The sequence below is a fragment of the Copadichromis virginalis genome, linkage group LG3 (genome assembly GCF_057382275.1).
Source record: "Copadichromis virginalis isolate Kocher_CV1m ecotype Utaka linkage group LG3, C_Virginalis_male_GT1.1, whole genome shotgun sequence".
Classification (NCBI taxonomy): Eukaryota; Metazoa; Chordata; class Actinopteri; order Cichliformes; family Cichlidae; genus Copadichromis; species Copadichromis virginalis.
This window is the reverse complement of record NC_140620.1, coordinates 23522100-23545302: the sequence shown is the minus strand read 5'-3', so window position 1 is coordinate 23545302 and position 23203 is coordinate 23522100. Positions and strand designations below refer to the sequence as shown.

At 37.5% G+C, this 23203-nt stretch overlaps 2 protein-coding genes and 1 long non-coding RNA gene across 3 annotated transcripts; all 3 read left to right on the top strand.

Moving 5' to 3' along the window:
* Positions 1 to 884: 884 nt before the first annotated feature.
* LOC146713518 (Fc receptor-like B) lies at positions 885 to 3070 on the top strand. Its single transcript, XM_085438456.1, has 4 exons — positions 885 to 1444; positions 2062 to 2331; positions 2416 to 2676; positions 2916 to 3070. The coding sequence occupies exons 2-4, from the start codon at positions 2166 to 2168 to the stop codon at positions 3068 to 3070; spliced, it is 582 nt and encodes a 193-aa protein (XP_085294582.1). The 5' UTR covers positions 885 to 1444; positions 2062 to 2165.
* A 369-nt stretch (positions 3071 to 3439) lies between these two features.
* LOC146713517 (uncharacterized) lies at positions 3440 to 6551 on the top strand. Its single transcript, XR_014919279.1, has 4 exons — positions 3440 to 3565; positions 3827 to 3892; positions 4952 to 5040; positions 5554 to 6551. It is a non-coding gene; the product is annotated as an uncharacterized LOC146713517 (long non-coding RNA).
* A 9393-nt stretch (positions 6552 to 15944) lies between these two features.
* LOC146713516 (cell adhesion molecule CEACAM20-like) lies at positions 15945 to 22873 on the top strand. Its single transcript, XM_085438442.1, has 8 exons — positions 15945 to 16140; positions 16348 to 16392; positions 16636 to 16893; positions 16978 to 17238; positions 17505 to 17597; positions 17728 to 17763; positions 19557 to 19622; positions 21657 to 22873. Exons 1-8 carry the CDS (start codon positions 16110 to 16112, stop codon positions 21761 to 21763), a joined length of 897 nt encoding a protein of 298 aa, XP_085294568.1. The 5' UTR covers positions 15945 to 16109; the 3' UTR covers positions 21764 to 22873.
* The last annotated feature ends 330 nt before the right edge of the window (positions 22874 to 23203 follow it).

The following is a 23203-nucleotide window of genomic DNA, read 5'->3' as shown; positions in this document are numbered from 1 at the left end:
CATTATAGGGGCTCTGCTAATGTTGGGAGCTCATGTTCTGTCCCTCTTTATTATAATATACTGGCAACATAACCCTCATGAAGGCACCATCCATACATAATTTTAGGGGCTCTGCTAATGTTAGGATCTTTTCAATGGGGGAATATGAGTGCTAAAACAATGGGATCAGATGTAAAAGATGTAAAAGTAGCCATTATAGAGCCTGAGTGCTCTGAGTATCAACACCTTATCGTTAGGAGAATGTGGGAGGCATAAACTTCTCATAATATGCACATGTAAATATCACTCTGGTATTAAGGAACTTTAATGGAAATGAAAGGCTCAGATCAGCCATGTCAATCTGCATAAGTGTGTGTTGCTGTGTGGGAAAATGTTTGCACTGCTTCATGATGTACTTATACATGTATTGAAAGGTACTGCCAGTACTACAGAGGTACTGACTTGTAAATTCTTCTCTGCACACTTGCAGTGTAATATGTATAAGCAAAGATACTTTTAAGGACTTTGTAAGGTACACATTGCTGCAACATATAGTGACATTTCCACTGCAGATTATCTGAAATGACTACAAGTTGTGTTGAAGGCAGCACTAGTGTGACTTTCTGGTTATAAATGGAATTACTGAGGTTTAACCCATATAACAGCAGCTTTGAAAACTATTTAGAGTTGTTTCCAGTCTGTTTTTGTGTCTGATGCAAAACATCACTGAGCTCGATGTTTATCTCTATGTGAGAAAACAGCTTTGTTATTGATGCTGGGTTCCCACCAGTTTAATATCTGTACAACTACACGGTGCAAAATATTCATTTAGTCAGTGCTTTTGTATTAGTGAGGAATTTCAATGACTTAAAGCTACTTGAGCTTTTTTTAGTGCTACCATGGAAATTTAGTTATAAGCTGTAGGATTACTGTGACTGGCTAGGCCATCACTGGTATAATGAAAGCATAAAAACCGTTAAATGGCTACAAATAGATTTGAAAGCATCAGTATGTGCTCTGTCTCACCTACCACAGCAACAGCTCTGCTTCTCTGAAAACTATTTTCACATAGTTGTTTTACAAAGGTCATACAGGAAGTATCTTTTGCTTGGTCTCCGGCAAGACATCATGGAGGTCAGAGCTCTGTGCATCAGACTGTGTAAGTACTGTCTCAGTTTATACATGAAAATTAAACTATAAAGAGTTTGTTAAGGTTAACAATGTTGTTAAAAGGCTGTGGTTATTTAAATCTTTCATGTGGCAGAAACCTAAGGTGACACCTTAGAAATAACAAGTACAAAGTAATGTTTCTATTCAACAACTTAACAAGGAATAGCACTATTAACTCTAAGAGTTGGCAACTCTAAAGATGTCTGAAAATGTGGGTACATCTTATAGTAACTATTTTTGGTCTTTTTAGTGATGACTGTGCTGATTCTGCTGTGTGCACATGCTCAGAAAGTTGGTGAGTAATATCTGTTTGCTTATTTATCACTTTGTGATTGGAGGAAAAGATGGTTTATTTAAACACCAAAAAGAACATTTTGGTCAATCACCACCTTTACTGGGTTTGGTCACAAAAGTTGTTATGCACATTTTATTGGTTATCACATTTTTAATTTACAACTTAAATCCATGTCTTTGGACTGTGGGAGGAAGCCGTGGAGAACCCATGCATATACAGGGAGAATATGCAAACTCAACAAAGAAAGACCCTGGCCTGGTGGAACTGAACTCATAACCTTCTTCCTCTGAGGCAACAGTGGTAATCACCATGCTGCCATCTGCAGTTAGTGGGGATAGGTTAATTGGAAAGTCTAAATTGCCCATAGGTGTGAATGCAGGAGTGAATGTGAGTGCAAATGGTTGTCTGTGTCTATGTGTTACCCCTGTGACAGAGTGGCGATCTGTCCAGGGTGTACCCCGCCTCTCGCCTTAAGACTGCTGGGATAGGTTCCAGCGCCCCTCGCAACCCTGAAAAAGGAAAGTGGAAGCGAATGATTGGATGAAACTTAAATCCAGCTCTTTGTTAATTCAGCAATAACATTGAATCTTTTTTGTATTTTGTCATTTTTTTCTCAGATGCAGTTTCTCTTCATATTGTTCCAAACAAATCCTAGTTTTTTGAATATGAGTCAGTTAGTTTTTACTGTGAGGAGCCTTCTCATGGAGATGTGCTATATAAGATGAAGGAGGAAGTAGAGCAATGCAGCAAAACCAGTAAGAAAACAACAGTAACGACAACAGGATCAAAGTGCACCATTCATCCTCTTTATGCAAGTGACAGTGGAGAATACTGGTGTGGGACAGCAGGAGGGAAGAGAAGCAACATTATCAACATCACTGTCACTGGTATGTTTTAGTGAAGGCAGTATTTTGTCGTCACAAACAAACACAAGTTCAACATTTTATAACTTGAAATCACCTGTCATTCAGCTGGTTCTGTGATCCTGGAGAGTCCTGCTGTTCCTGTGATGGAGGGAGAAGCTGTGACGCTGCGCTGCAGAAACAAGATGTCTTTATCCAATATCGCAGCTGATTTCTACAAAAATGGAGTTCACAACAGGAGCAGCTCCTCAGCAAGCCTGACCATCCAAGGAGTTTTAAAGTCTGATGAAGGACTTTATAAGTGCAAAATCGCAGGAGCTGGAGAATCACCAGAGAGCTGGCTGTCTGTCTCTGCGCCATGTTTCACAGGTGAGAAACAGCAATGTTTCAAAAATATTTATACGTATGTGTGAAACAAATATTTGCAAAGCTTTTCAATACGTTTTTTTTTCTTTGTGGGGTTAATCATCAGTTATTGAAGAAGGTTCTTTGGACCTTTTAGAGGACTTTGGTATAGGATTTGTAACATTTTAAACATGCAAGTGTGAAATTATTAATAGTGAAATTTATACTTAATCTTTCTTCAAACTCGATAAATGTACATTCAGCAACTTATCTAGACAGTCACAACAAGAGGAGCCACTGTGCTGCTACTACACCTTGGATCGTTGTCACTATTTTACTGAGCACTCTGATTGCAGTGGTGGGACTCTATCACTTCCGCAAAGACTGCTACAGAGGTAAAAAAAACATTTTTATATAATTAAATGTATATATACGTGTATATATATATATACGTGTATATATATATATATATATATATATATATATATATATATATATATATATACATATATACACACATATATATATATATATATATATACATATATATACCTACATACATATATATACATATATATACACACATATATATATATACATATATATACCTACATACATATATATACATATATATACACATATATATATACATATATACACATATATATATATCTATATACATATATATAGATATATATATGTATATAGATATATACATATATATAGATATATACATATACTTTATTCTTCAGTTGCTAATGTTTCTTCAGTTTCTTTAATTGCTGTATTCATCTGTTTTGATTATTGGTTATTGCAGTTATTTTTCCTTTTTTTATTGCAGCTTTGGTCTATTGGTCAACAATGGCATGTGGTTCAGGCTCAACAGGAGATCAAACAGGACAGAACGCAAACAGTAAGAAATGCCTTTACTATTATGGTGCTTTACTATCAGCAATAACACCCCGTTAGATTAAGTTTCTCATAAGAAATCTATTTTTTTAATTTCATTTCATTTCATTTTCTGTTACTGTATTTTATTTTATTTTTTACCTTATTTAATAACTGTGTTATCTGGTGTGATCCTATTATTGACGATGAGAGGCAGACATGGGTCGTAATTACTGATGTTGCTGTGGTTATCTGCTCCCTCACTCCCACTGTTTGTCTCCATCAGATGAAGTTGAATTGTGTCCTAATCCAGTTTATCATTCTTTGGACCAGGGTGACACTCAACCTCTAGGTAAAAATCATTGTGATATTATAGTATAAGTCTGCACATAATATTTAGTAAAATCTTGTTAAAAAGTACAATTGCTCTACCCTCTAGAATTTTCCATAACCCCACAGCTGTGTCATCAGTACCACTCATCTTTCAACTCTTCATTATCTTCACAGCTTCACATTTCCTCCTTACTAATGCTCTGCACTTCCTGATTCACTAAGTTTCCTCGATCTGCCCTCAGCGCTCTCTTATTTGCCGATCCCTTCTTTTGTATGCTCGCCTACACTTATTCATTCTGCCATCAAGTCTAATCACCTTCTTTGGTCTGTCGACCAAACACTTTGACATTTTTCCTAACAGAACATGTTTCAGCACAGCCATTTTGATCATTTCACAAAACCATTCTTCTGCCTAATACGAAATAAGAAATGAACATTTTATTGCTAGTATAATATCACATTGTTGCCAAAATATACAATACTATGACTAACTGTTATTTTGTAGTCCTTTAATAATTATGTTGATATTAAATTGTTCTCCCTGTTTATTACATCTATTATCACAATTTAAACAATGTTATTGCTGAGATGTGATGAAAAGTGTTGTAAATAAGTGATTGAATTAGATTCAGGGCGGCACGGTGGCACGGTGGTTAGCACTGTTGCCGCACAGCAAGAAGGTCCTGAGTTCACTTCCACCATCAGACCGGGGTCTTTCTGTGTTGAGTTTGCATGTTCTCCCCGTGTTTGCATGGGTTTCCTCCGGGTACTCCGGCTTCCTCCCACCGTCCAAAGACATACAGCTTGTGGGGATAAGTTAATTGGATAATCCAAATTGTCACTAGGTGTGAATGTGCGAATGAAAGTGAGTGCGAATGGTTGTCTGTCGCTGTGTGTTGGCCCTGCGACAGACTGGCGACCTGTCCAGGGTGTACCCCGCCTCTCGCCCTATGACAGCTGGGATAGGCTCCAGCGCCCCCCGCGACCCTGAAAAGGAAAGTGGAAGCGAATGGATGGATGGATGAATTAGATTCAATTTTGTTAACCAACATATTCAATTTCATCTCTCTTCAAACAGAAACAGTGAAAACCACAGTAGCATACATGGCTTCACCAGGTATCTACCAAGCTGTGGCAGAGGATGCTTGCTATTCTACAATACCGTAGGTAAGACTGAGAACAATGATGCCTTATGCTCTGCATTCACCTAACATGTGATGAATGGTTGAGACTAATAAATTACTGATGAATCACTGGTTGCAACACCATTGGCAATCACGTTTTCTGATACCTGACATTGAGTCTTTCACTTCAAAATGGTTTTGCAGCTCTTTCCAGATGACTTTGTTTCTCCATGCTTTAGTTTCTTTTCAATCGTGGCATGATCATGTTGCTCTTTAACCTGCTTCTCTGGTTCTTTTTAAGTGATTTCTTGATTCAGTAAGAGCGGCAATATTCATGTCTGGGTATGACTAGTGAAGCTGAACTCACTGTTCCAAAAAAGTAACATTTAATAACAAACTTGTCTTACAACAGATATCAATGTTTCTTGGCATTAGTTCATGTGACATGAGTCTTTTGTAACATAACTGTATCATAGACACTAAAAATTCAAATATAAAACAAACAAAATGTTAAATTTATTTCATCCACTCATTCTTTTCTGCTCCTTGATTTCAGTGTTGCTGTTGGGTTGGAGCCGATCCTAGGAAAGGTATACCTTGGACAGGTCGCTAGTCTATCATGGGTCTGTAGCATGTCCTCAACTTGTGGAGGCATCATGGGATATTTGTGAACATACCCATGTAAACCACTGATCTCCGCCAACTCCGCCTTGAACAACACCCCAGGCCAAACCAGGACCAGGGTTTTGATAAATTGGATAAGTCTACCACAGCCCACTGTGTATGCCCTTGGCACCTTACCAGAATGCTGTATTTCCCTCCTGGACTGAGATCATCTCCATCAGTGGAGGTGGGCAGCTTCCTGCAAGTTGGAAGGACAACCCTTAGCCACTAAGGAGTAAAAGCAGATGAAATAGGGCTGATTCTTTAACATCTAGTGACCAGAAGGTTGGTGGTTTAATCCCTGGCGGCTCCAGTCTGCATGACAAAGATCCTTGGGCAAGATGTTAACACCAAGTTGCTCTCTGATGCATCCATCAGAGTGTGAATGCTAAAAAAGCACTTAAGCATAGAAGAAAGTGCTTCTGTTAATGGATGAATAACGCATGCTGTATAAAGTGCTTTGAGTACTCTGGGAGAGTAGACTCAGAATCAGTTCATAGACAGAACATGCAGACCCCGTATAAAAAGCCATCAGCTGGCCCAAGAAATCATAATTACACTATGCAAATGAAATATAAAATTTGTAAACTGTAATCACTCCCAACCTTTTGTAAGATAAATCTCACTTTAAATTATCAATCATAACTTGAAATTAAAAGTTGCTGTTTATCAACTGATGGCATACGGGTTTTATGTTTTTTATACTGTTCAGAATTTTCTTCTGTACTTTATCTTAAACTTTACAGAGGGAGCAAGAGAGACAGATACATGAAAGAAAAGCTTTGAAAAACATGCTCAGGTATGAGTGAGACTGAAAACATGGAAGTAACTCAGAATTATCCGGTTTTGTTTATCCTCTATTATTTGTCAGTTCAAACCAATTGTTGATCAAGTCAAGTCAAGTCAACTTTATTTGTCAATTCTGCCGCATGTACAGGACATACAGAGAATAGAAATTTCGTTACTCTCAAACCCTAGTGATTAAAAAATGCAAATAAAATAATTAAAAAGTAAAAATTTAAATAAATAAATACAATTTTACGTATAACAAAAAAAAAAAAAAAAAAGCTATGCAATATACAATATTCAAGTAAGGAGGCATAGTAGTGCAAATAGGCAAATAAATAAATTCAAATAAATCACATTACACCTTTGCAGAAAATTTTATGATTAAGCCTAATAAAAGTTAATATAAATTAAATATCAACTGCACACGTGGTGTACTGATCTACTGATGTTCAAAAATCAGAATCAGAATCGGCAAGGAAAATAATTTAAGTGACGTTGCTCACTGACAATGTGGCCAGATACAGCATTAAAGTGGAGTCAATGAATCTTAACTATATATATTCAGTACCTGTAAGTATTTGAGCTAAAGTGTAGAAAAGGGTGATCTTAATGCTTAGATTTATTTATTTCATCCAAAAAATCATACATTTTTAGCTTAGCTCAAAAAACGAATCCAACAAATCCACCCAGTGAAATTGTGACTTAGTCATAACAAACATTATCACTGATGTTACTGTAGTTACCTGTCTCTGTAGCTTTCCAACATACGATGAATGTGAACTGTCCTTTAGACTCATAGCCATGTGTGACACTAAACTGTGATTAAAAATATTTTAATAGTAAATATTACGCAACATTAAAAACTTTGCCAAGTACTTTTGCAATAAAGGTGAGTGTTTTATTAATAAGAATTTGGCGTCCAACTGATTTAATCAGCCTGTTGTCACAGCAGAACCAGGAACCATCGCAGAGATCCCCTCAGCGGGTCCCTACCAACCCATAGCAGAAAATCATTAATTGACTCACAACAGATGCTCCGAAGACTAATGTTTAAATTCAAAAACACATTGGTGTGTGATATGCTGAAAAGCAAATAGTTTAGTTTCTTTTTGTTCTGCACTTCCTTTATACCTTACAGTGAGCAGCGGTTTATCCAGCTTGTACTTGAACAAGCTGTACAGTACATTTTCAGATCAGGTTTGGTGTGCATGTCTATAAATTGATATAGCTCGTGTGCATGCATTTAGCTACAGATGCAAGCCATGTGGTTCTTAGCATATGTGAAGTTCGAATACTATCAAAAGAACATGTCTGTTATTTAGATGTTGAACTTAACTTAAAAGTGTATGAATGCTGTTACAAGAAAAGAGCTGCACTGACTTTCAAAAACACTCACTGTGGTTAACTCCTAATCTTAAAGTGTTTTGAAACTTTTCTGAAACAGACACACTAAGCTTGTGGTCAGCAGTCAAATATACCCGTGAAGCACGACTCTGTGCATGTCTGTAGCTGAAATATGGTTGATTAAAAAAATGGTGTCTTGTTTGCAGCCACGTCTACTCAATAAAGCCAAAGACTTTTTATATTTGTTTGGTCAGACTGTGTGAAATCAGATGACGGGAGCTCAGTGGGTGTTAGTGATGCTATGATAATGAAGGAAGTGAGGTGGTGCACAAATAGTGCTTATTTCTTTAACCCAGATGCCATCCAGAAGCTCAACCTGATCAGGAGATACTCCCTGATCTAAATTCTATTCTAGGCCCAAAACTAACAAAAAAGGAGAACTGCAATGTGTTTTCTCCCACTACACTTTCATTCATAAATGATCAAAAGTAGAAATGTTAAGTATTAATCCCTGACAACTATTGCTTTTGATAAAGTAAACATTTATACAACATAAAGCTTTTTTACTTACATGTATATGGTACTGATATATTCTGGCTGAGTACACACAGACCTCCGCAATGCTAAAGCTTTTTTTCTTTAGATGGTTTGGCGGTGACGGGTTATCTGGTAAAGATCACAGATCAGCTCTGCTACCATCTAATGGCTATTGTTGGTATTGCTATGCAAGGTGACCAGAAAAATAAAAAGTGCCACAGTATCTAGAGACTTACTAACTCTGGATAAAAAAACTATGAAACTGTGAGTGTGTGTCTGTGGGCGTGTGGCAAAGTTTCTCTTGACGCTTTCATTTTCCAGCTCAAACTGTCCTCTACAGCAAAGATAAGCCTTGAGGTATCATTGAAAGGAAAAAAACAATGTGCACTGTCCCCTTTTAGGATTTGGTAACAGGGCAGAGGTCATATCATACTAAATGCTTTTAATATATATTTAGATGAGTAATGCATGTTACTCATTTTACTAATGCTTGAAAATACTATTAAAACTACAAGTCAAAATATTTGGACATGCTTTCTCATATAATGGTTTTTCTTTATTTGTAATACTTTCAACATTGTAGATACAAAATAAAGACACTAAATATATTATTAATATATAAACATATTAGGCTAGATTTATGGAATTATGTAGCAAAAAATATATATACATAACTCTAAATATGTCATATAATATAGATTCCTCAAAGTAGTCACTGTTTGCTTTGTTGACTGCATTGCAAACCTTTGGCCTTCTCTCAATGAGCTTCATAACGTGAAACCTGAAATACTTTTCACTTCACAGGTGTGTCAGGGATCATTTGTGGAATTTCTTGCTTTGGTTAGGACCACAAGTTGTGTTGTGCCGAAGTCAGGTTGGTAAACAGCTGACAGCCTTATTTGACAGCAGGTAGAATTCATATCATGGCACGAACCAATCAGCTAAGTAAAGAGAAATGACAGTCCATCATTACTTTAAGAACTGAAGGTCAGTCAGTGTGGAAAACTTCAAATGTGACCCCAAGTCGCACTTGACAGGAAGACCAAGAGTGACCTCTGCTGCTGGGGATAAAGTGGCCAGCTTAAAGTTAATAGCATCTCGGATTAGAGCCCAGACAAATGCCACACAGAGTTCCAGTAGCAGACACATCTCCACATCAGCTGTTGAGAGGATACTGTGTTAATCAGACCTTTATGGTCAAATTGCTGCTAAAAAACACTACTAAGGAAAGCAACAAGCAGAAGAGATTTGTTTGGGCTAAGAAATCTGCACTTTGGTCTGATGTGTCCAAATTTGAGAAGTTTGGTTTTACCTGTCTTTTTAAATGGACTGGTTACAGGACTTTTCTACTCTACATGACCTTTCAAAGCACGTTTTTCGTTGAGAGTCACTAACACAAAAAAAAAAAAAAAAAAAAAAAAAAAAAAATCTGGACGCTACAGCTTTAAGCAGCTGTGTGCTCTCCCGCGGACGATCACTGTCCAGCACAACACCTGGAGCTAAAGGGGCAAAACAATCGCATGAGTGCTGCTGTTTGACTGAGGAAGAATAAAGTAGTCGTGGTAATCCAATCACATGACCACTTAAAGACAAAGCAACAAGGTGATATGTACCAGTTTTTAAATTGTGTTGATAGGCCACGTAAAACCAGAGTCATGATAAACAATATATACGCGGCGTTTTTTCCTCAATAGTTTCGTCACGTTTACTGTCTAAGGACAGCGCTAGCAAACACTCTCTGCTTATGAGAGAGAGAAAGAAAAACAGGGCAAGTTTTAGGAGTGAGGGCGAGAGAGAGAGAGAGAGAAAGACAGCAGAAAATGAGACAGAGCGAGTTTTGACATGTGAGAGATTTGTGACGTTTAGCATGTTTGGAGTGTGTAGTTAGTGTGTAGTGTTGTGGATAGTTTTGAGTTGTGTGTCAGAACAATGAGGCGATTGCTGTCTCCAAGTATAAAACAGGAGTGATACACCTGCTGCTGTCAGGCCTGCAGGTATCAGGCTGTGATGTTCTCCTTTATAGTGGACAGAAATTATGTTTTTGGAGTGGCACAAATAATTTGTGTGGCATCTTATTGAATGCAGAACAGCTGATTGTTCTGTAAATAGTTTGAAATGGTTATTTTTTAAAAATCAAGGTAAAAGGTAAATGGGTGCAAATAACTGTGTTGTTTGTAAAACTTGTGCATAGGATTTTAAAACTGACAATTTAGATTTGCATTTAAACATGTTTTGTGGTTGTTACAGTAAAAAATATAACTTTTTCGACTCTGATTTTATGTTTTTTGTCTGATTTTAGATCAATTGTGTTAATATAGTATGTAAAAAATGAAAACATCACTATAAATTCAGACATGTGAGGTTGTGCTGAAAAGGATGATACCAAACAAGGCAAAGTAAATAGTTTTTAAAGGTAAAATGTGGAGGGAAAATCAAAAGTAGTTAAAAATGGCCAATTATACTCTGGACCCCAGAGGGTTAAACGTTTTTTTAAAGTAACTCAATTGTTACTTTTCAAGTATTAATTACTTTTAGAATATTGTAACTCAGTTACTATTTTTGAAGAAGTAACTAGTAACTATAATTAATTACTTTTTCAAAGTAACTTGCCCAACACTGCTGAGGACACAGTTTGAAAGTTAATTGTCTGCTTTCCAAGGACTTTCCTCTATACACAGACTACACAACTACTATCACCACTGTGCAATATTTAACTTTCTGGACCAAAGAGTTCTGCATTTTGGGTCATATATATATATATATATATATATATATATATATATATATATTAGGGGTGCAACGATATTCGTATCGATATTGAACCGTTCGATACAGTGCTTTCGGTTCGGTACGCATATGTATCGAACAATACAACATTTGTAATTTATTTTATCAACTTTCCTTCTGACTATGCTGTCTGTGTTGAGCGCTCAGTGAATCTGCATTCGACTACTCCGCCTAGGCTGAGTAGTCACTGAGCGCTCAACACAGACAGCATAGTCAGAAGGAAGAGCGCAGGGCAAGCTAGCAAGACAGAAGTTAAGCTCTCCTTGCAACATGGACCCCCCCCCCCCCACCCTCATTCAGATCTGGCGTTTGGAATTATTTTGGTTTTCATGTGACGTATGACCCTGAAGGTAAGCGAGTCATGGACTAAAGTAAAACAGTATGTTGGATGTGCCATGCAATGCTCAATTACATAGGTGGGAACTAGTGTGTTAGCGCAGTTAGCTCGTTAACGTGTTGGCCGTCTAGCCCCATGCACAGGGCGATCGGTGGTAGCTCGTTAACGGAGATTTGCCGTGTTGTGGCGTTAAGGTCATTTCAACGAGATTAACCTGAAAGCACTAGTGGGAACACAACGAATATGACTGCACATTTACATCATCCTAGTGCAAAGACAAAAACAACAAGCATGCTACTAACTTTAGCCGAGTCATTTAGACAGCTGTTAGCACATGATTCTCCTTATGCTGCTGAGAATATAGCCCAGAAGAAGCGGATAGTATAGCTTTTATTTTGGAAAGAGGCATTTCTCTGTAATAAACTCTCTTTTCCAAAGATGAGTGATTCCTCAATCAGATACAGGGCTCGCAAAATCGCTAGCCCGACGTCCTGGGGCTAGCGATTTTTTTCAGATGGGCTACCCTGCCCGTCGGGCTATTGTAGGAAGGAAAAATCTATGTCAATGCTTTTGCATTCTTTCGGAAATGTAGCTGGGTAATTATGTCATTGACATCGGTGAGCCACTGTCAATATGTGACATATTGAAATCGCGTTTGAATTTGCACTTGTTTTTTTGCTTTCACTTTGCAATCGCGCGAACTGTGTATAGAGAGCGACAGCACTGATTGGTGAGTGATGATAATTTGCGCACCAATTCCTCTGACGTTGTCTTATCAATCGTTAGCTTACTATGCAAACATGACAAGTAAAATCTCCCGCAACAAGCTTAAACATGTGAGAGGTTGATCGTGCAGAGAATCGCTGAGCATTATGTGAGTGCGTGTGTAAAAGCAGCAGGATATATATTGTAGCGGATCAGGGCTGTTCGGGGTTCTGTTTGTACAGTTATGTTTTGTTTATGTTGCCATAGTGACGGGTGACGCCCTCTCGCTGCGACGGTGTGTCCTTCCGGGGTCAGAGGGCGCCCTGTGTGGTGTTGTTGTTGTTGTTGTTGTTGTTGTTGCTGTGCTGTTGCCGCGCTGAGCAGTTAGCTAGCGGCAGTGTTCTTCTGCAGATGTCAATAAACGGCTGTGCTCCCTGGCTAGCTCACGGGAAGCAAGACCAAACGATACCTCCGTCTCCTCCTTGTCTGAGCTCGCCACAATATTTTAGTTCTGCTGAGCCAAATAAGACAGGTCAGGGTGAAGAAGTGACAGCCAAAGAAAAACTTACCACAAAACGGAAAAGTTATGACAAATCAGACTATAAGGCAAAAAGAAAGTGCAGCTTTATGGTTTCATGGACAAAAGAATTTCTGTGGCTGCAATATGACAAGCGAAATAACCAGGGCTGCACATAAGTGGTCCGCAGGTGCGCATTCGCTGTCAAAATAAAAAACGGGCACAAGATAAGAAGTTGCAACGCGTGTTTGCATACATAAGATTTTCAGGAGGAGGACAGACATTTGTTTAGAACTCTTAAAGATGTCGAAGAAGCAAGTTCCTTTAAGCAATTACTGTGATGTTCCTCCACCTCCAAAGAAATGTCAGAAGGAGTCCGAACCACAAAAGAAGCACGTATTGTCGGAAAAGTAGTTGCAGGAGGTGAGCTGGCTTCAAACAAATGATGAACGCACAGAGATGTGGTGCGGAATGTGCCGTGAAAATTTAATAAATGACAAATTAAAAAGGCATGAACTTTTTTTTGTATCGAAAAAATATCGAACCGTGACACCAAAGTATCGAACCGAACCGAACCGTGAATTTTGTGTATTGTTGCACCCCTAATATATATATATATATATATATATATATATATATATGCAAAGCTAGATATATGGAATTATGTAGCAAAGAAAAAAATACATAATTCTAAATATGCCTTATAACATAGACTCCTCAAAGTAGTCACTGTTTGCTTTGCACTGCAAACCCTTGGCCTTCTCTCAATGAGCTTCAAATCAAATCAAATCAAATCACTTTTTATTGTCACATCACATGTGCAGGCACACTGGCACAGCACATGCGAGTGAAATTCTTGTGTGCGAGCCCCACAAGCAACAGAGATGTGCAAACACAACAACACAAACGAGCAAAATACAAGAATGGCCAACCTGAAACTAATAAATATATGTACAATATATAATAGTGTATGCATTTCTGGATGTGTATACTAAATATTTTCCTACGTGTGTGTGTGTGTGTGTGTGTGTATGTATACACATTTTTACAAATTAAATAGTAAAAAAATAAAATAAAATAATAATAATAATAATAAAATATATAAAATAAAATATACAGAGTTGAATATGTGCAAAACAAGTGGCATTTATATACAGTATGTAGTGCATAATGTTGAAGTTCCAGTAGTGAAGCTGAGGTGTCTATGACGTGTTCAGCAGTCTGATGGCCTGATGGAAGAAGCTGTCTCTCAGTCTGCTGGTACGGGACCGGATGCTGCAGAACCTCCTTCCTGATGGAAGCAGTCTGAACAGTTTATGGCTGGGGTGACTGGAGTCCTTGATGATGATCACGATGTAGTCCAAGTGTTGGTTGTTAAGCTTATCGTGGGAATGCTTTACAACCATTCAGAGATGAACTTACACACTTGCTTTAATTCTCTGGGATAGAGATGCTCAGAGGTGGTTTTGTGATATTTAATCGATTGGATCACATTTTTATTTCTCCCTGATATCCGATCCAGTAACTTAGGTCAAGATCAGACTGATAGCAATACTGTATATTGGATCAGTCAATTTCTAGTAGCTACCATCACGGTCTTGCAGAGAATCACATCAACCACTATTCCTTAAATATTTAGGTGATGAATTATTAGTTGAAGGTGTGGGAAACGGGGAGACCAGGAAGGCAACTCAATAGAAATGAGCCTCCCAAATCATTTGTGCAAGATGACCCCAAATCAGTTGACAGTCACTCGGTGAGGCAATGGCCTTTTTAATTATTTTGTTGTTATTTTATACTTTTTAAAATTAAGCTAAAGAAGAGGTGCTCAAATGAGGAAGAAAAAACGAGAACAGAATATTTAGGACTGCCAGGACCTTCAGTTTACGCAGTGTTGTCTTTGACTGTTGTTTATGATGCTGAACACAAGGCCCAGAAGATGAAGTCATGTCGAGTAATTTGTGATTGTCTGAAGGTATTTGTACACTGTTATGACCTACATGTTGAAAATATGTGCTTATACTCTAATGGGTGTGTAATATATCTAGAAGCTGGTCCACTGAAATAAGTCAGGTGCAGTGGTTAATGTGTTTTTCTTGTTTGTTTCAAGCTTATATACTTGATATTTGACTTTCTTTTAGAAATATAAATATTCAGCTTTAGGCATGATAATAAAGTGACTCGTCCTATGACCTTCCCCATGTTGATAATCCAAAGCTAGAATGATGCTATTGATTGAGACAGAGAGAGAGAGAGGGAGAGAGAGAGGCAGACTGAGGCTCAAAGATCATTGTAACTGATAAATAACATAAGTGGGGATTCAAAATTCAATTCATGAGTCAAATAATATTTTTATCATATCTTTATTCTGTCTTTATTTACTGATTCCTTTGATATTACTCAAAGGTCACTAGGTGGCGCATGGCGCTAAGGAGAAATGGAAACCCCTTTAGATGCAAGTCAAGCTGTAAACAAGCTCATGTCATATTCATCTTTCTTTTAAAATACTGGCAACATAACCCTCATAAAGGCACCATCCAGATCACTGTGCTTCATGTACAAAATCCTTATCATCTCTCACAGAAATCCTTAAAGCAGTCCAGTCATATTTACCTTTTAAAACTGATGATAACATCATTGCATCATTAAAGTGTCTCTGCTAATGTTAGGATATTTTCAATGGGCTAATGTTAGTGCTGAAACAATGGGGTCAAATGTAAACGTAGCCATAATAGAGCTTTGCTCTGAATATTAACACCTACTCTTTAGGAGAATGTCGGAGGCATAAACCTGTATGCACATGTAAATATAACTCTGGTAACTCTGGCAACACTGTAGAGATCACAACTGATTTAATTCAGTGCTATGAATCCAGAATAAAAAAGTGAATGTGAAATGACTACATGTTGTGTTGAAGGCAGCACTAGTGTGACTTTCTGGTTATAAATGGAATTACTGAGGTTTAACCCATATAACAGCAGCTTTGAAACTATTTAGAGTTGTTTCCAGTCTGTTTTTGTGTCTGATGCAAAAACATCACTGAGCTCGATGTTTATCTCTGTGTGAGACTGTGAGAACACAGCTCTGTTGTCCCACCAGTTTAATATCTGTACAACTACACGGTGCAAAATATTTATTTAGTCAGTGCTTTCTTATTGGTGAGGATTTCCAATGACTTAAAGCAACTTGAGCTTTCCTATAGTGCTTCATGAAAAGCTTTTAGTATTACTGTGACTGACTAAGCCATCACTGGTATAATGTAAGTATAACAAAGGTGAATGTTAAAAAGCTACAAATAGATTTGAAAACGTCAGTCTGTGTTCTCTTTCACCTACCACAGCAACAGCTCTGCTTCTCTATTTACAATCTTTACATAGTTGATTCACAAAGGTCATACAGGAAGCATCTATTGGTTGGTCTCCGGCAAGACATCATGGAGGTCAGAGCTCTGTGCATCAGACTGTGTAAGTACTGCCTCAGTTTATACATTAAAATTAAACTATAAAGAGTTCCTTAAGTTTAACAATGTTGTTAAAAGGCTGTGATGATTTAAAGCTTTCATGTAGCAGAAACCTTTGGTGACACCTTAGAAATGTAATAAGGAATAGCAACTGTAACTCTAAGAGTTGGCATGTTTGACATCTTTTGGTAACAATTTTTTCTCTTTTCAGTGATAATTGTGCTGATCCTGCAGTGTGCACATGATCAGAAAGTTGGTGGGTAATATCTGTGTACTTGTTATCATTTTGCTATAAGTGGAAAATATGATTTATTTAAACATAAAAAAGAACATTTTAGTCAATCACCACCTCTACTGGGTTTAGTCACATTTTATTGCATATTTTATTGGCTATCATAGTTTTCATTTTGGGTTTTTTATTGTAAAACTAAAACCCAGGAGTTTGTTAATTTATTAATAAACTGAATCCCTTTTTGTTTTTTTGGTCATTTTTTCTCAGATGCAGTTTCTCTTCATATTGTTCCAAACAAATCCCAGTTTTTTGAATATGAGTCAGCCAGCTTTTACTGTGGGGAGATCTCTCATGGACATGTGTTATACAAGATAGGAGAGGAAGTAAAGCAATGCAGCAAAACCAGTAAGAAAACAACAGGTTCAGAGTGTACAATTAATCCTCTTCATGCACTTGACAGTGGAGAATACTGGTGTGGGACAGCAGGAGGGAAGAGAAGCAACAATATCGGCATCACTGTCACTGGTATGATTGAAAAAAGGCAGTAATATTTTGTCACAAACAAACACAAGTTCAATATTTTATAAATTTAACTCACTTGTTGTTCAGCTGGTTCTGTGATCCTGGAGAGTCCTGCTGTTCCTGTGATGGAGGGAGATGCTGTGACTCTACGCTGCAGAAACAAGATCCTTTCCTCCAGCATCGCAGCTGATTTCTATAAATATGGGTGTCACATAGGGAGCAGCTCAAGAGGAAACTTGACCATCAACAGAGTTTACAAGTCTGATGAAGGACTTTACAAGTGCAAAATCTCAGGAGGTGGAGAATCCCCAGAGAGCTGGCTGTCTGTCTCTGCGCCATGTCTCACAGGTGAGAAACAGCAATTTTTCAAAATATTTATACGTATGTGTGAAACAAATATTTTAAGATGCTATTTTCTTCCTGAAAAAAACTTTAAGCACAGCTGTTGAGTCTGTTTTTCCTTTGTTTCTGTTCTGTTGCTGTAACTGAGGTTTCCTTTAACCTCAGTTATTTAAGAATGTTATTTGAATCTTCTAGAGAACTTGACTGCAAGATTTGTAACATTTTAAACAATGTGCAAGTGCGAAGAAGTTAATTACCATTTCACTGTACAGCTTCCACACCCTGGATAATTGCTACTATTTTACTGACCACTCTGATTATTGTGGTGATGGGACTCTATCTCTTCTGCAAAGATTGGTACAGAGGTAAAAAAAAAAAAAAAAAAAATCAAATAAATTTCTAATGTTTCTTGAGTTTCTTTAAGTTCTGTTGTTGCAGTAATTTTTCCTTTTTTCCCCTTTTTTTTTTACTACTGGTCAATGGCATATGGTTCAGGCCCAACTGAAGATCAAACAGGACAGAACACAAACAGTAAGAAATCTACTATTAGGGGGCACTAGCCAGCCTCCATTTATTAGGATCACATAAAAAGTCTGTGAAAATACTCAGTCATCCAGGTCATCATAGTCTAAGAAGCTTGGAAAGAAAAGCTTTCCGTTTTCCAAGGTGTAAAAATGGCTGTAGGTCACAATCAGCCAAGGTTTCAGGTGAGCTCATTGTGAAACATAGCCCCACCCTATCATGTGATTTCCTGAGGTCAGATGTCTTTAAACACTATGCAAGTGTGAAGAAGTTAAAGAAGTTAAAGACAAAACTCCTAAACAGAATCTTAACAATGTGGTGTATGCTGTACAGTGCAGCAAGGAATGCCCAGACCTCTACATTGGAGAGACCAAACAGCCACTTCACAAGCGCATGGCACAACACAGAAGAGCCACCTCCACAGGACAAGACTCAGCAGTCCATCTGCATCTTAAGGATAAAGGACACTCTTTTGAGGATGCCAATGTTCACATTTTGGACAGAGAGGACAGATGGTTTGAAAGAGGAGTGAAAGAAGCCATCTATGTCCACTGTGAGCGACCATCTTTGAACAGAGGCGGTGGTTTACGACACCAACTCTCTGCCATCTATAATCCAGTTTTGAGATCCCTTCCCAGACGCCTGAACGCCCACTCACATCCTGGGCCATCTGATCTCAGGAAATCACATGATAGAGTGGGGCCAGGTTTCACAACGAGCTCACTCGAAACCCTGGATGATTGTGAAGCTTCTTCAGATCATGACAGATTCAGATTGTGACCTACACCTATTTTCACACATTGGCTCATGTGACTAGGTTGAAGATCATTAGGGGGTCCTTTGGCCCTCTTGGGGGAAACTCCCACAGGGCTTAAATCTGGGACTCTCCACCATTTGACCTTAGAACTGAAGAAACTACTTCAAGCAACTTAAAGAAGTCCAGATGCTTTTCTTTCTAAGCCCCTTAGATCACATAAAAAGCTATTAAAACCCAACCTAGGTTTTGGGGGATTTTTAGACCTTTAAGAAATACTGTGGAATCTGATGGTACACGTTTTCATTATTAATGATCAGATAGGCATCACTTTTTAACAAGGCATGTTTGAATGTTCACTTCCTGGACTTACACCTCAGATAAAGTATCTTATATGAAGGTCATGAGTTTGCTGATAAAAGTGAGAATGGTTGTGCTTGTTTTATAACCCGAGGCATGCCTTCAGCCTCCATTAGAACTAATGTAAATTAGAAATATTTTTTTAGATTATATACATGAAAATTATTACTTAAAAAGCCCACAAGTTAAAAAACAAACAAAACAAAAACACAAAAACATGAACTTATTTCATTTCATTTTGCATAAATGGACGATGGTTTTTATTTATTTACTTATTTTAATAACTGTGAAGGAGAAATACACCCTTTTCAATTCCATTTGTTTTTAAAGTACCAAATCACAGCAATAGTCACCCGAGGTACTTTATATTTGTAATGTAAAGACCTAAAGTAATACACCGGAAACTCAACAAATTTAAATGATTAAATTTCGCTTTTTTGTGAATCTCTAAATCAAGTACAGTGTGTAGTATTTAGTATTGAGTGTTTAGTCGTGTGTTTAGGAATTGTACATAGCTTACAGCTAGCTTGTGCTTTTCCTGTTAGCAGTGAGGTTATGTTTCCTAATTTGGAATATCAGAAAACATGACATTAGTTCTGTTAAATACAAGAAAAGGCAGACATGGGTCGTCATCACGAATTTTACTATGGTTATCTGCTCCCTCACTCCCACTGTTTGTCTCCATCAGATGAAGCTGAATTGTGTCCTAATCCAGTTTATGATTCTTTGGGCCAGGGTGGCACTCAACCTCTTGGTAAGATTCATTGTGATATTACAGTATATTTCTGTTTGGGTAATAATGTGACAGAAACGCAATAAGTCATAACATTTAGTAAAATCTGCTGTCTCCCCTGGAAAAACCTAAGTCATCAGTAACACTCATCTTTCAACCCTTCATTATCTTTATAGCTGCTTTAATTTCTTCCTTACTAATCCGCTGTACTTGCTGATTCACTAACTCTCCTCGATCCCCCCCCCTCGCTCATGCTCTTTCATTTGCTAACCCCTTCTTTTTTTTTTTTTCTTTTTTTTTTTTGCCTGTCCCGTTTGGCTCTTTTGCCATCAGAATTGTTGTCTAAAGGCAAAGAAAGATGCCCAACGGATTTACTTTACCAAATTGACCATCCCAGCCTTGCCATAATGGTCCATTTGATTCACCTTTTATTGTTTATTTTATTTTCACTTACTGAATATGGGACAGACTTTACTGGGGGAAAGAAGGGGAGAAAGAAAGAGGGAAAGAGAAACAGCTGAGAAGAGGGATGGGGGAGAAGGGCAAAAACCAAAAACCAACAGAGTGAGCAGAAAAAGAAAAGAAAAAAAATGCATATATCAGTCACCTGGGTCACCTGCTGAGAAAGAAAAAAGAAAACAAGCAGAAGAGAACAAGAGTAATAGAATAAACAACATCACAATGATATATGGGAATATGACAGTAAATACTAAATATTACACATTATTGTGAAGCACATAAGATCAACACAACACAGTGTGCTTTGAGGTAGGAGCCAAAAAGGGTGTAGTTTGTGGGTGTGATCACCCGTGGTACACCTGTGAGCATGGACGCGCTTGTTTTTTGTTTTTTAAAAGGTTCCTTCATGTAATGATCTGCTAGAGGTTAACCCCTCCTATTGAATTCTTACCTACACTTATTCATTCCGCCATTAAGTCTCATCGTCTTCTTTCGTCTGTCCACCAAACACTTTCTTGACCCTGACAGAACATGTTTCAGCACAGTCATTTTCATAATTTCACAAAACCATCCTTCTAACAAAAACGTTTACTTCCAAACACTGCAAATACATTACTATTTTGATGCTATCATAGTATTTCTACCACACTGTGGTGGCATCTGCTATCTTTTGTGCTGTGGTCTGCTGGAGTGGTGGAATGGCAGAGAGGGACATGGGGAAACTCAACAAACTGGTCAGAAGGGCCAGCTCTGTCCTGGACTGTCCGCTGAAGTTTATTGAGCAGGTTGGGGAGTAAAGGATGTTATCTAAGCTGACATCCATCATGGACAACACCTCCCACCCCCTGCATGAAACTGTACGAGCACTGAGCAGCTTGTTCAGCAGTAGACTTTTACACCCACAGTGTAGGAAGGAGCGCTACCGCAGGTCATTATTACCAGCAGCTGTCAGACTGTAACACAGCTTAACATTCTTTTGGTCAGCTTCCTCATCAGCTGTTTAATTATTCTCTATACACTGTATATTTCATCCACCACCCCCCCCCCCCCCCACACACACACACACACACACACACACACCACCACACACACACACACACACACACACACACTCTCTCGTGTACATAGCCCTGTACATATTTTATTTGTTTGTGTTTCAGTTGCTTTTGTATATAGGACTAGCTTGTGTCTTTTTTCTATTTTTTCTTTATTCCTTTCACTGTAACAGTAACTGTAACACCCAAATTTTCATTCGTAGGATAATAAAGGTTTATTCTATTCTAGTCTATCAATAGTATCACATTGTTGCTGGTTTTGCTACATAGGTATTGTTACATGTCTTGCCTCTGTTGATTACCACATCATATACATTTCAGTTTGACATTATTCAGCTAAAATCCAAAACTGTTATTTGAATTCCCTTAATAATGTTATAATTAATTATGTTGTAATTACATTGTTCTCCCTGTTTATTGCATCTATTATCACAATTTGAACAATGTTATTTCAGAGATATGATGAAAATTGTTGCTGATAACTGTTTGAATTGCATACAAATTTGTTAACCAACAAATTCAATTCTATCTCTCTTCAAAGCAGAAACAGTGAAATCTGCTGTTGCATACAAACCTTCACAAGATATCTACCAACCTGTGGCAGAGGAACCTTTCTATTCTACAATTAAAAAACATGCCCATCACTGAGTGAGACTGAAAACAAGGAAGTAACTTAGAAACATCCCGTATTGTTTATCGTGTATCATTTTTGCAGTCAGTTAAAATCTGTGTATTGTGTATTCGTAAGTGCTTACTGTATTACAGGTCTCTGTATAATGATACGTAAAGAATTCACAATGATTAGAAATGTGAAAACAAATTTACTTCAGATTTGGTGTCAATTCACAAATGAATTGAATTAAATTGAGTTCCAAATGTTACAGGTGATTGCATTAGATAACAGCTCAATCATCTGGACTTTATTTGTTTTGAGCTTTCTTTCTCAGTTACAAATGAGGCCCAGTGGAGTAAAGGCATAAAAAAGAAATAGTCATGTTTCCAACCTTGTTAGCATGGTCCAACTATAAACATGGTTATGGATAAAATAATTCATGTATTGCTAATGATATATTTCACAAATCAGCTATTAATGTCATTATAACTTAATATAATGAATGAAGTACTATGATTTTATTCTGTGTGGATTTTTGTGCCCCCTGCATCCAAGTACTGTGTGTGTAGGTGTGTGTCTGTGTACTTCATGAGGACATAGCATTTGGTCTTCACAAAACAAAACCCTCCATCCTCATAATTTTGAAGTCATTTTTGAGGTTCAAGGCTCCCTTCGTTGACTTTCTGTCAATTTTAGGAAACACTTTTTAAAGATTTAATTAATTAATTTTATGATCATGATTCTGAATGGGCTGACACCGCTGCATCAGTCTGACAATATTCATGGTCACACTCTTATAAGGTCATCCAATGAAATGATCCTAAATAATCCAAGAACTAGACTTAGAAAAAACTGACGTTAAAAACTGAGGTGGCCACTTCATGTTAGAACTGCCCAAACTGATTCTACAGTACTTTTAACTGTTTATTCTTTAGTCTTTGATTCAAGCTAAAGCGGCCTCGCGGTGCAGAGATAGTCTCTCACTAAGAGAACCAAGGTTACACCGTAACCGTACGATCTCGTAATGTTTTTTCTTCTCATCATTATTATTATTTCTTTACTTGTTCAACATAGGTGTTATCCATGGACATGTAGTGTTTTATTTTATTTTCGTTTAATCATTAAATAAAGGAATTGAAAAATAAACAGGATCTTCTTTGTTTCAGATACAGTTTCTTTTTATATCATTCCAAACAGATTACAGTTCTTTGAATACAGTAACAGTAACATTTTATTGTGAAGGGGTCCTTTATTGTGCATAAAATGGAAAACAGACTGCTGCAGCAAAATTAATAGGTCAACACCAGCAGGATCATCCTGCATCATTAAATATATTTGTACAATTGACAGTGGAGTGTACTGAGACTGAAGGAGGAAAAAGAAGCAACATTATCAACAACTCTGCCACTTGGACCTTTGCAGAAAGAACATTATTTTATGATTAACCCTAATAAAAGTTAATATCAATTAAATAC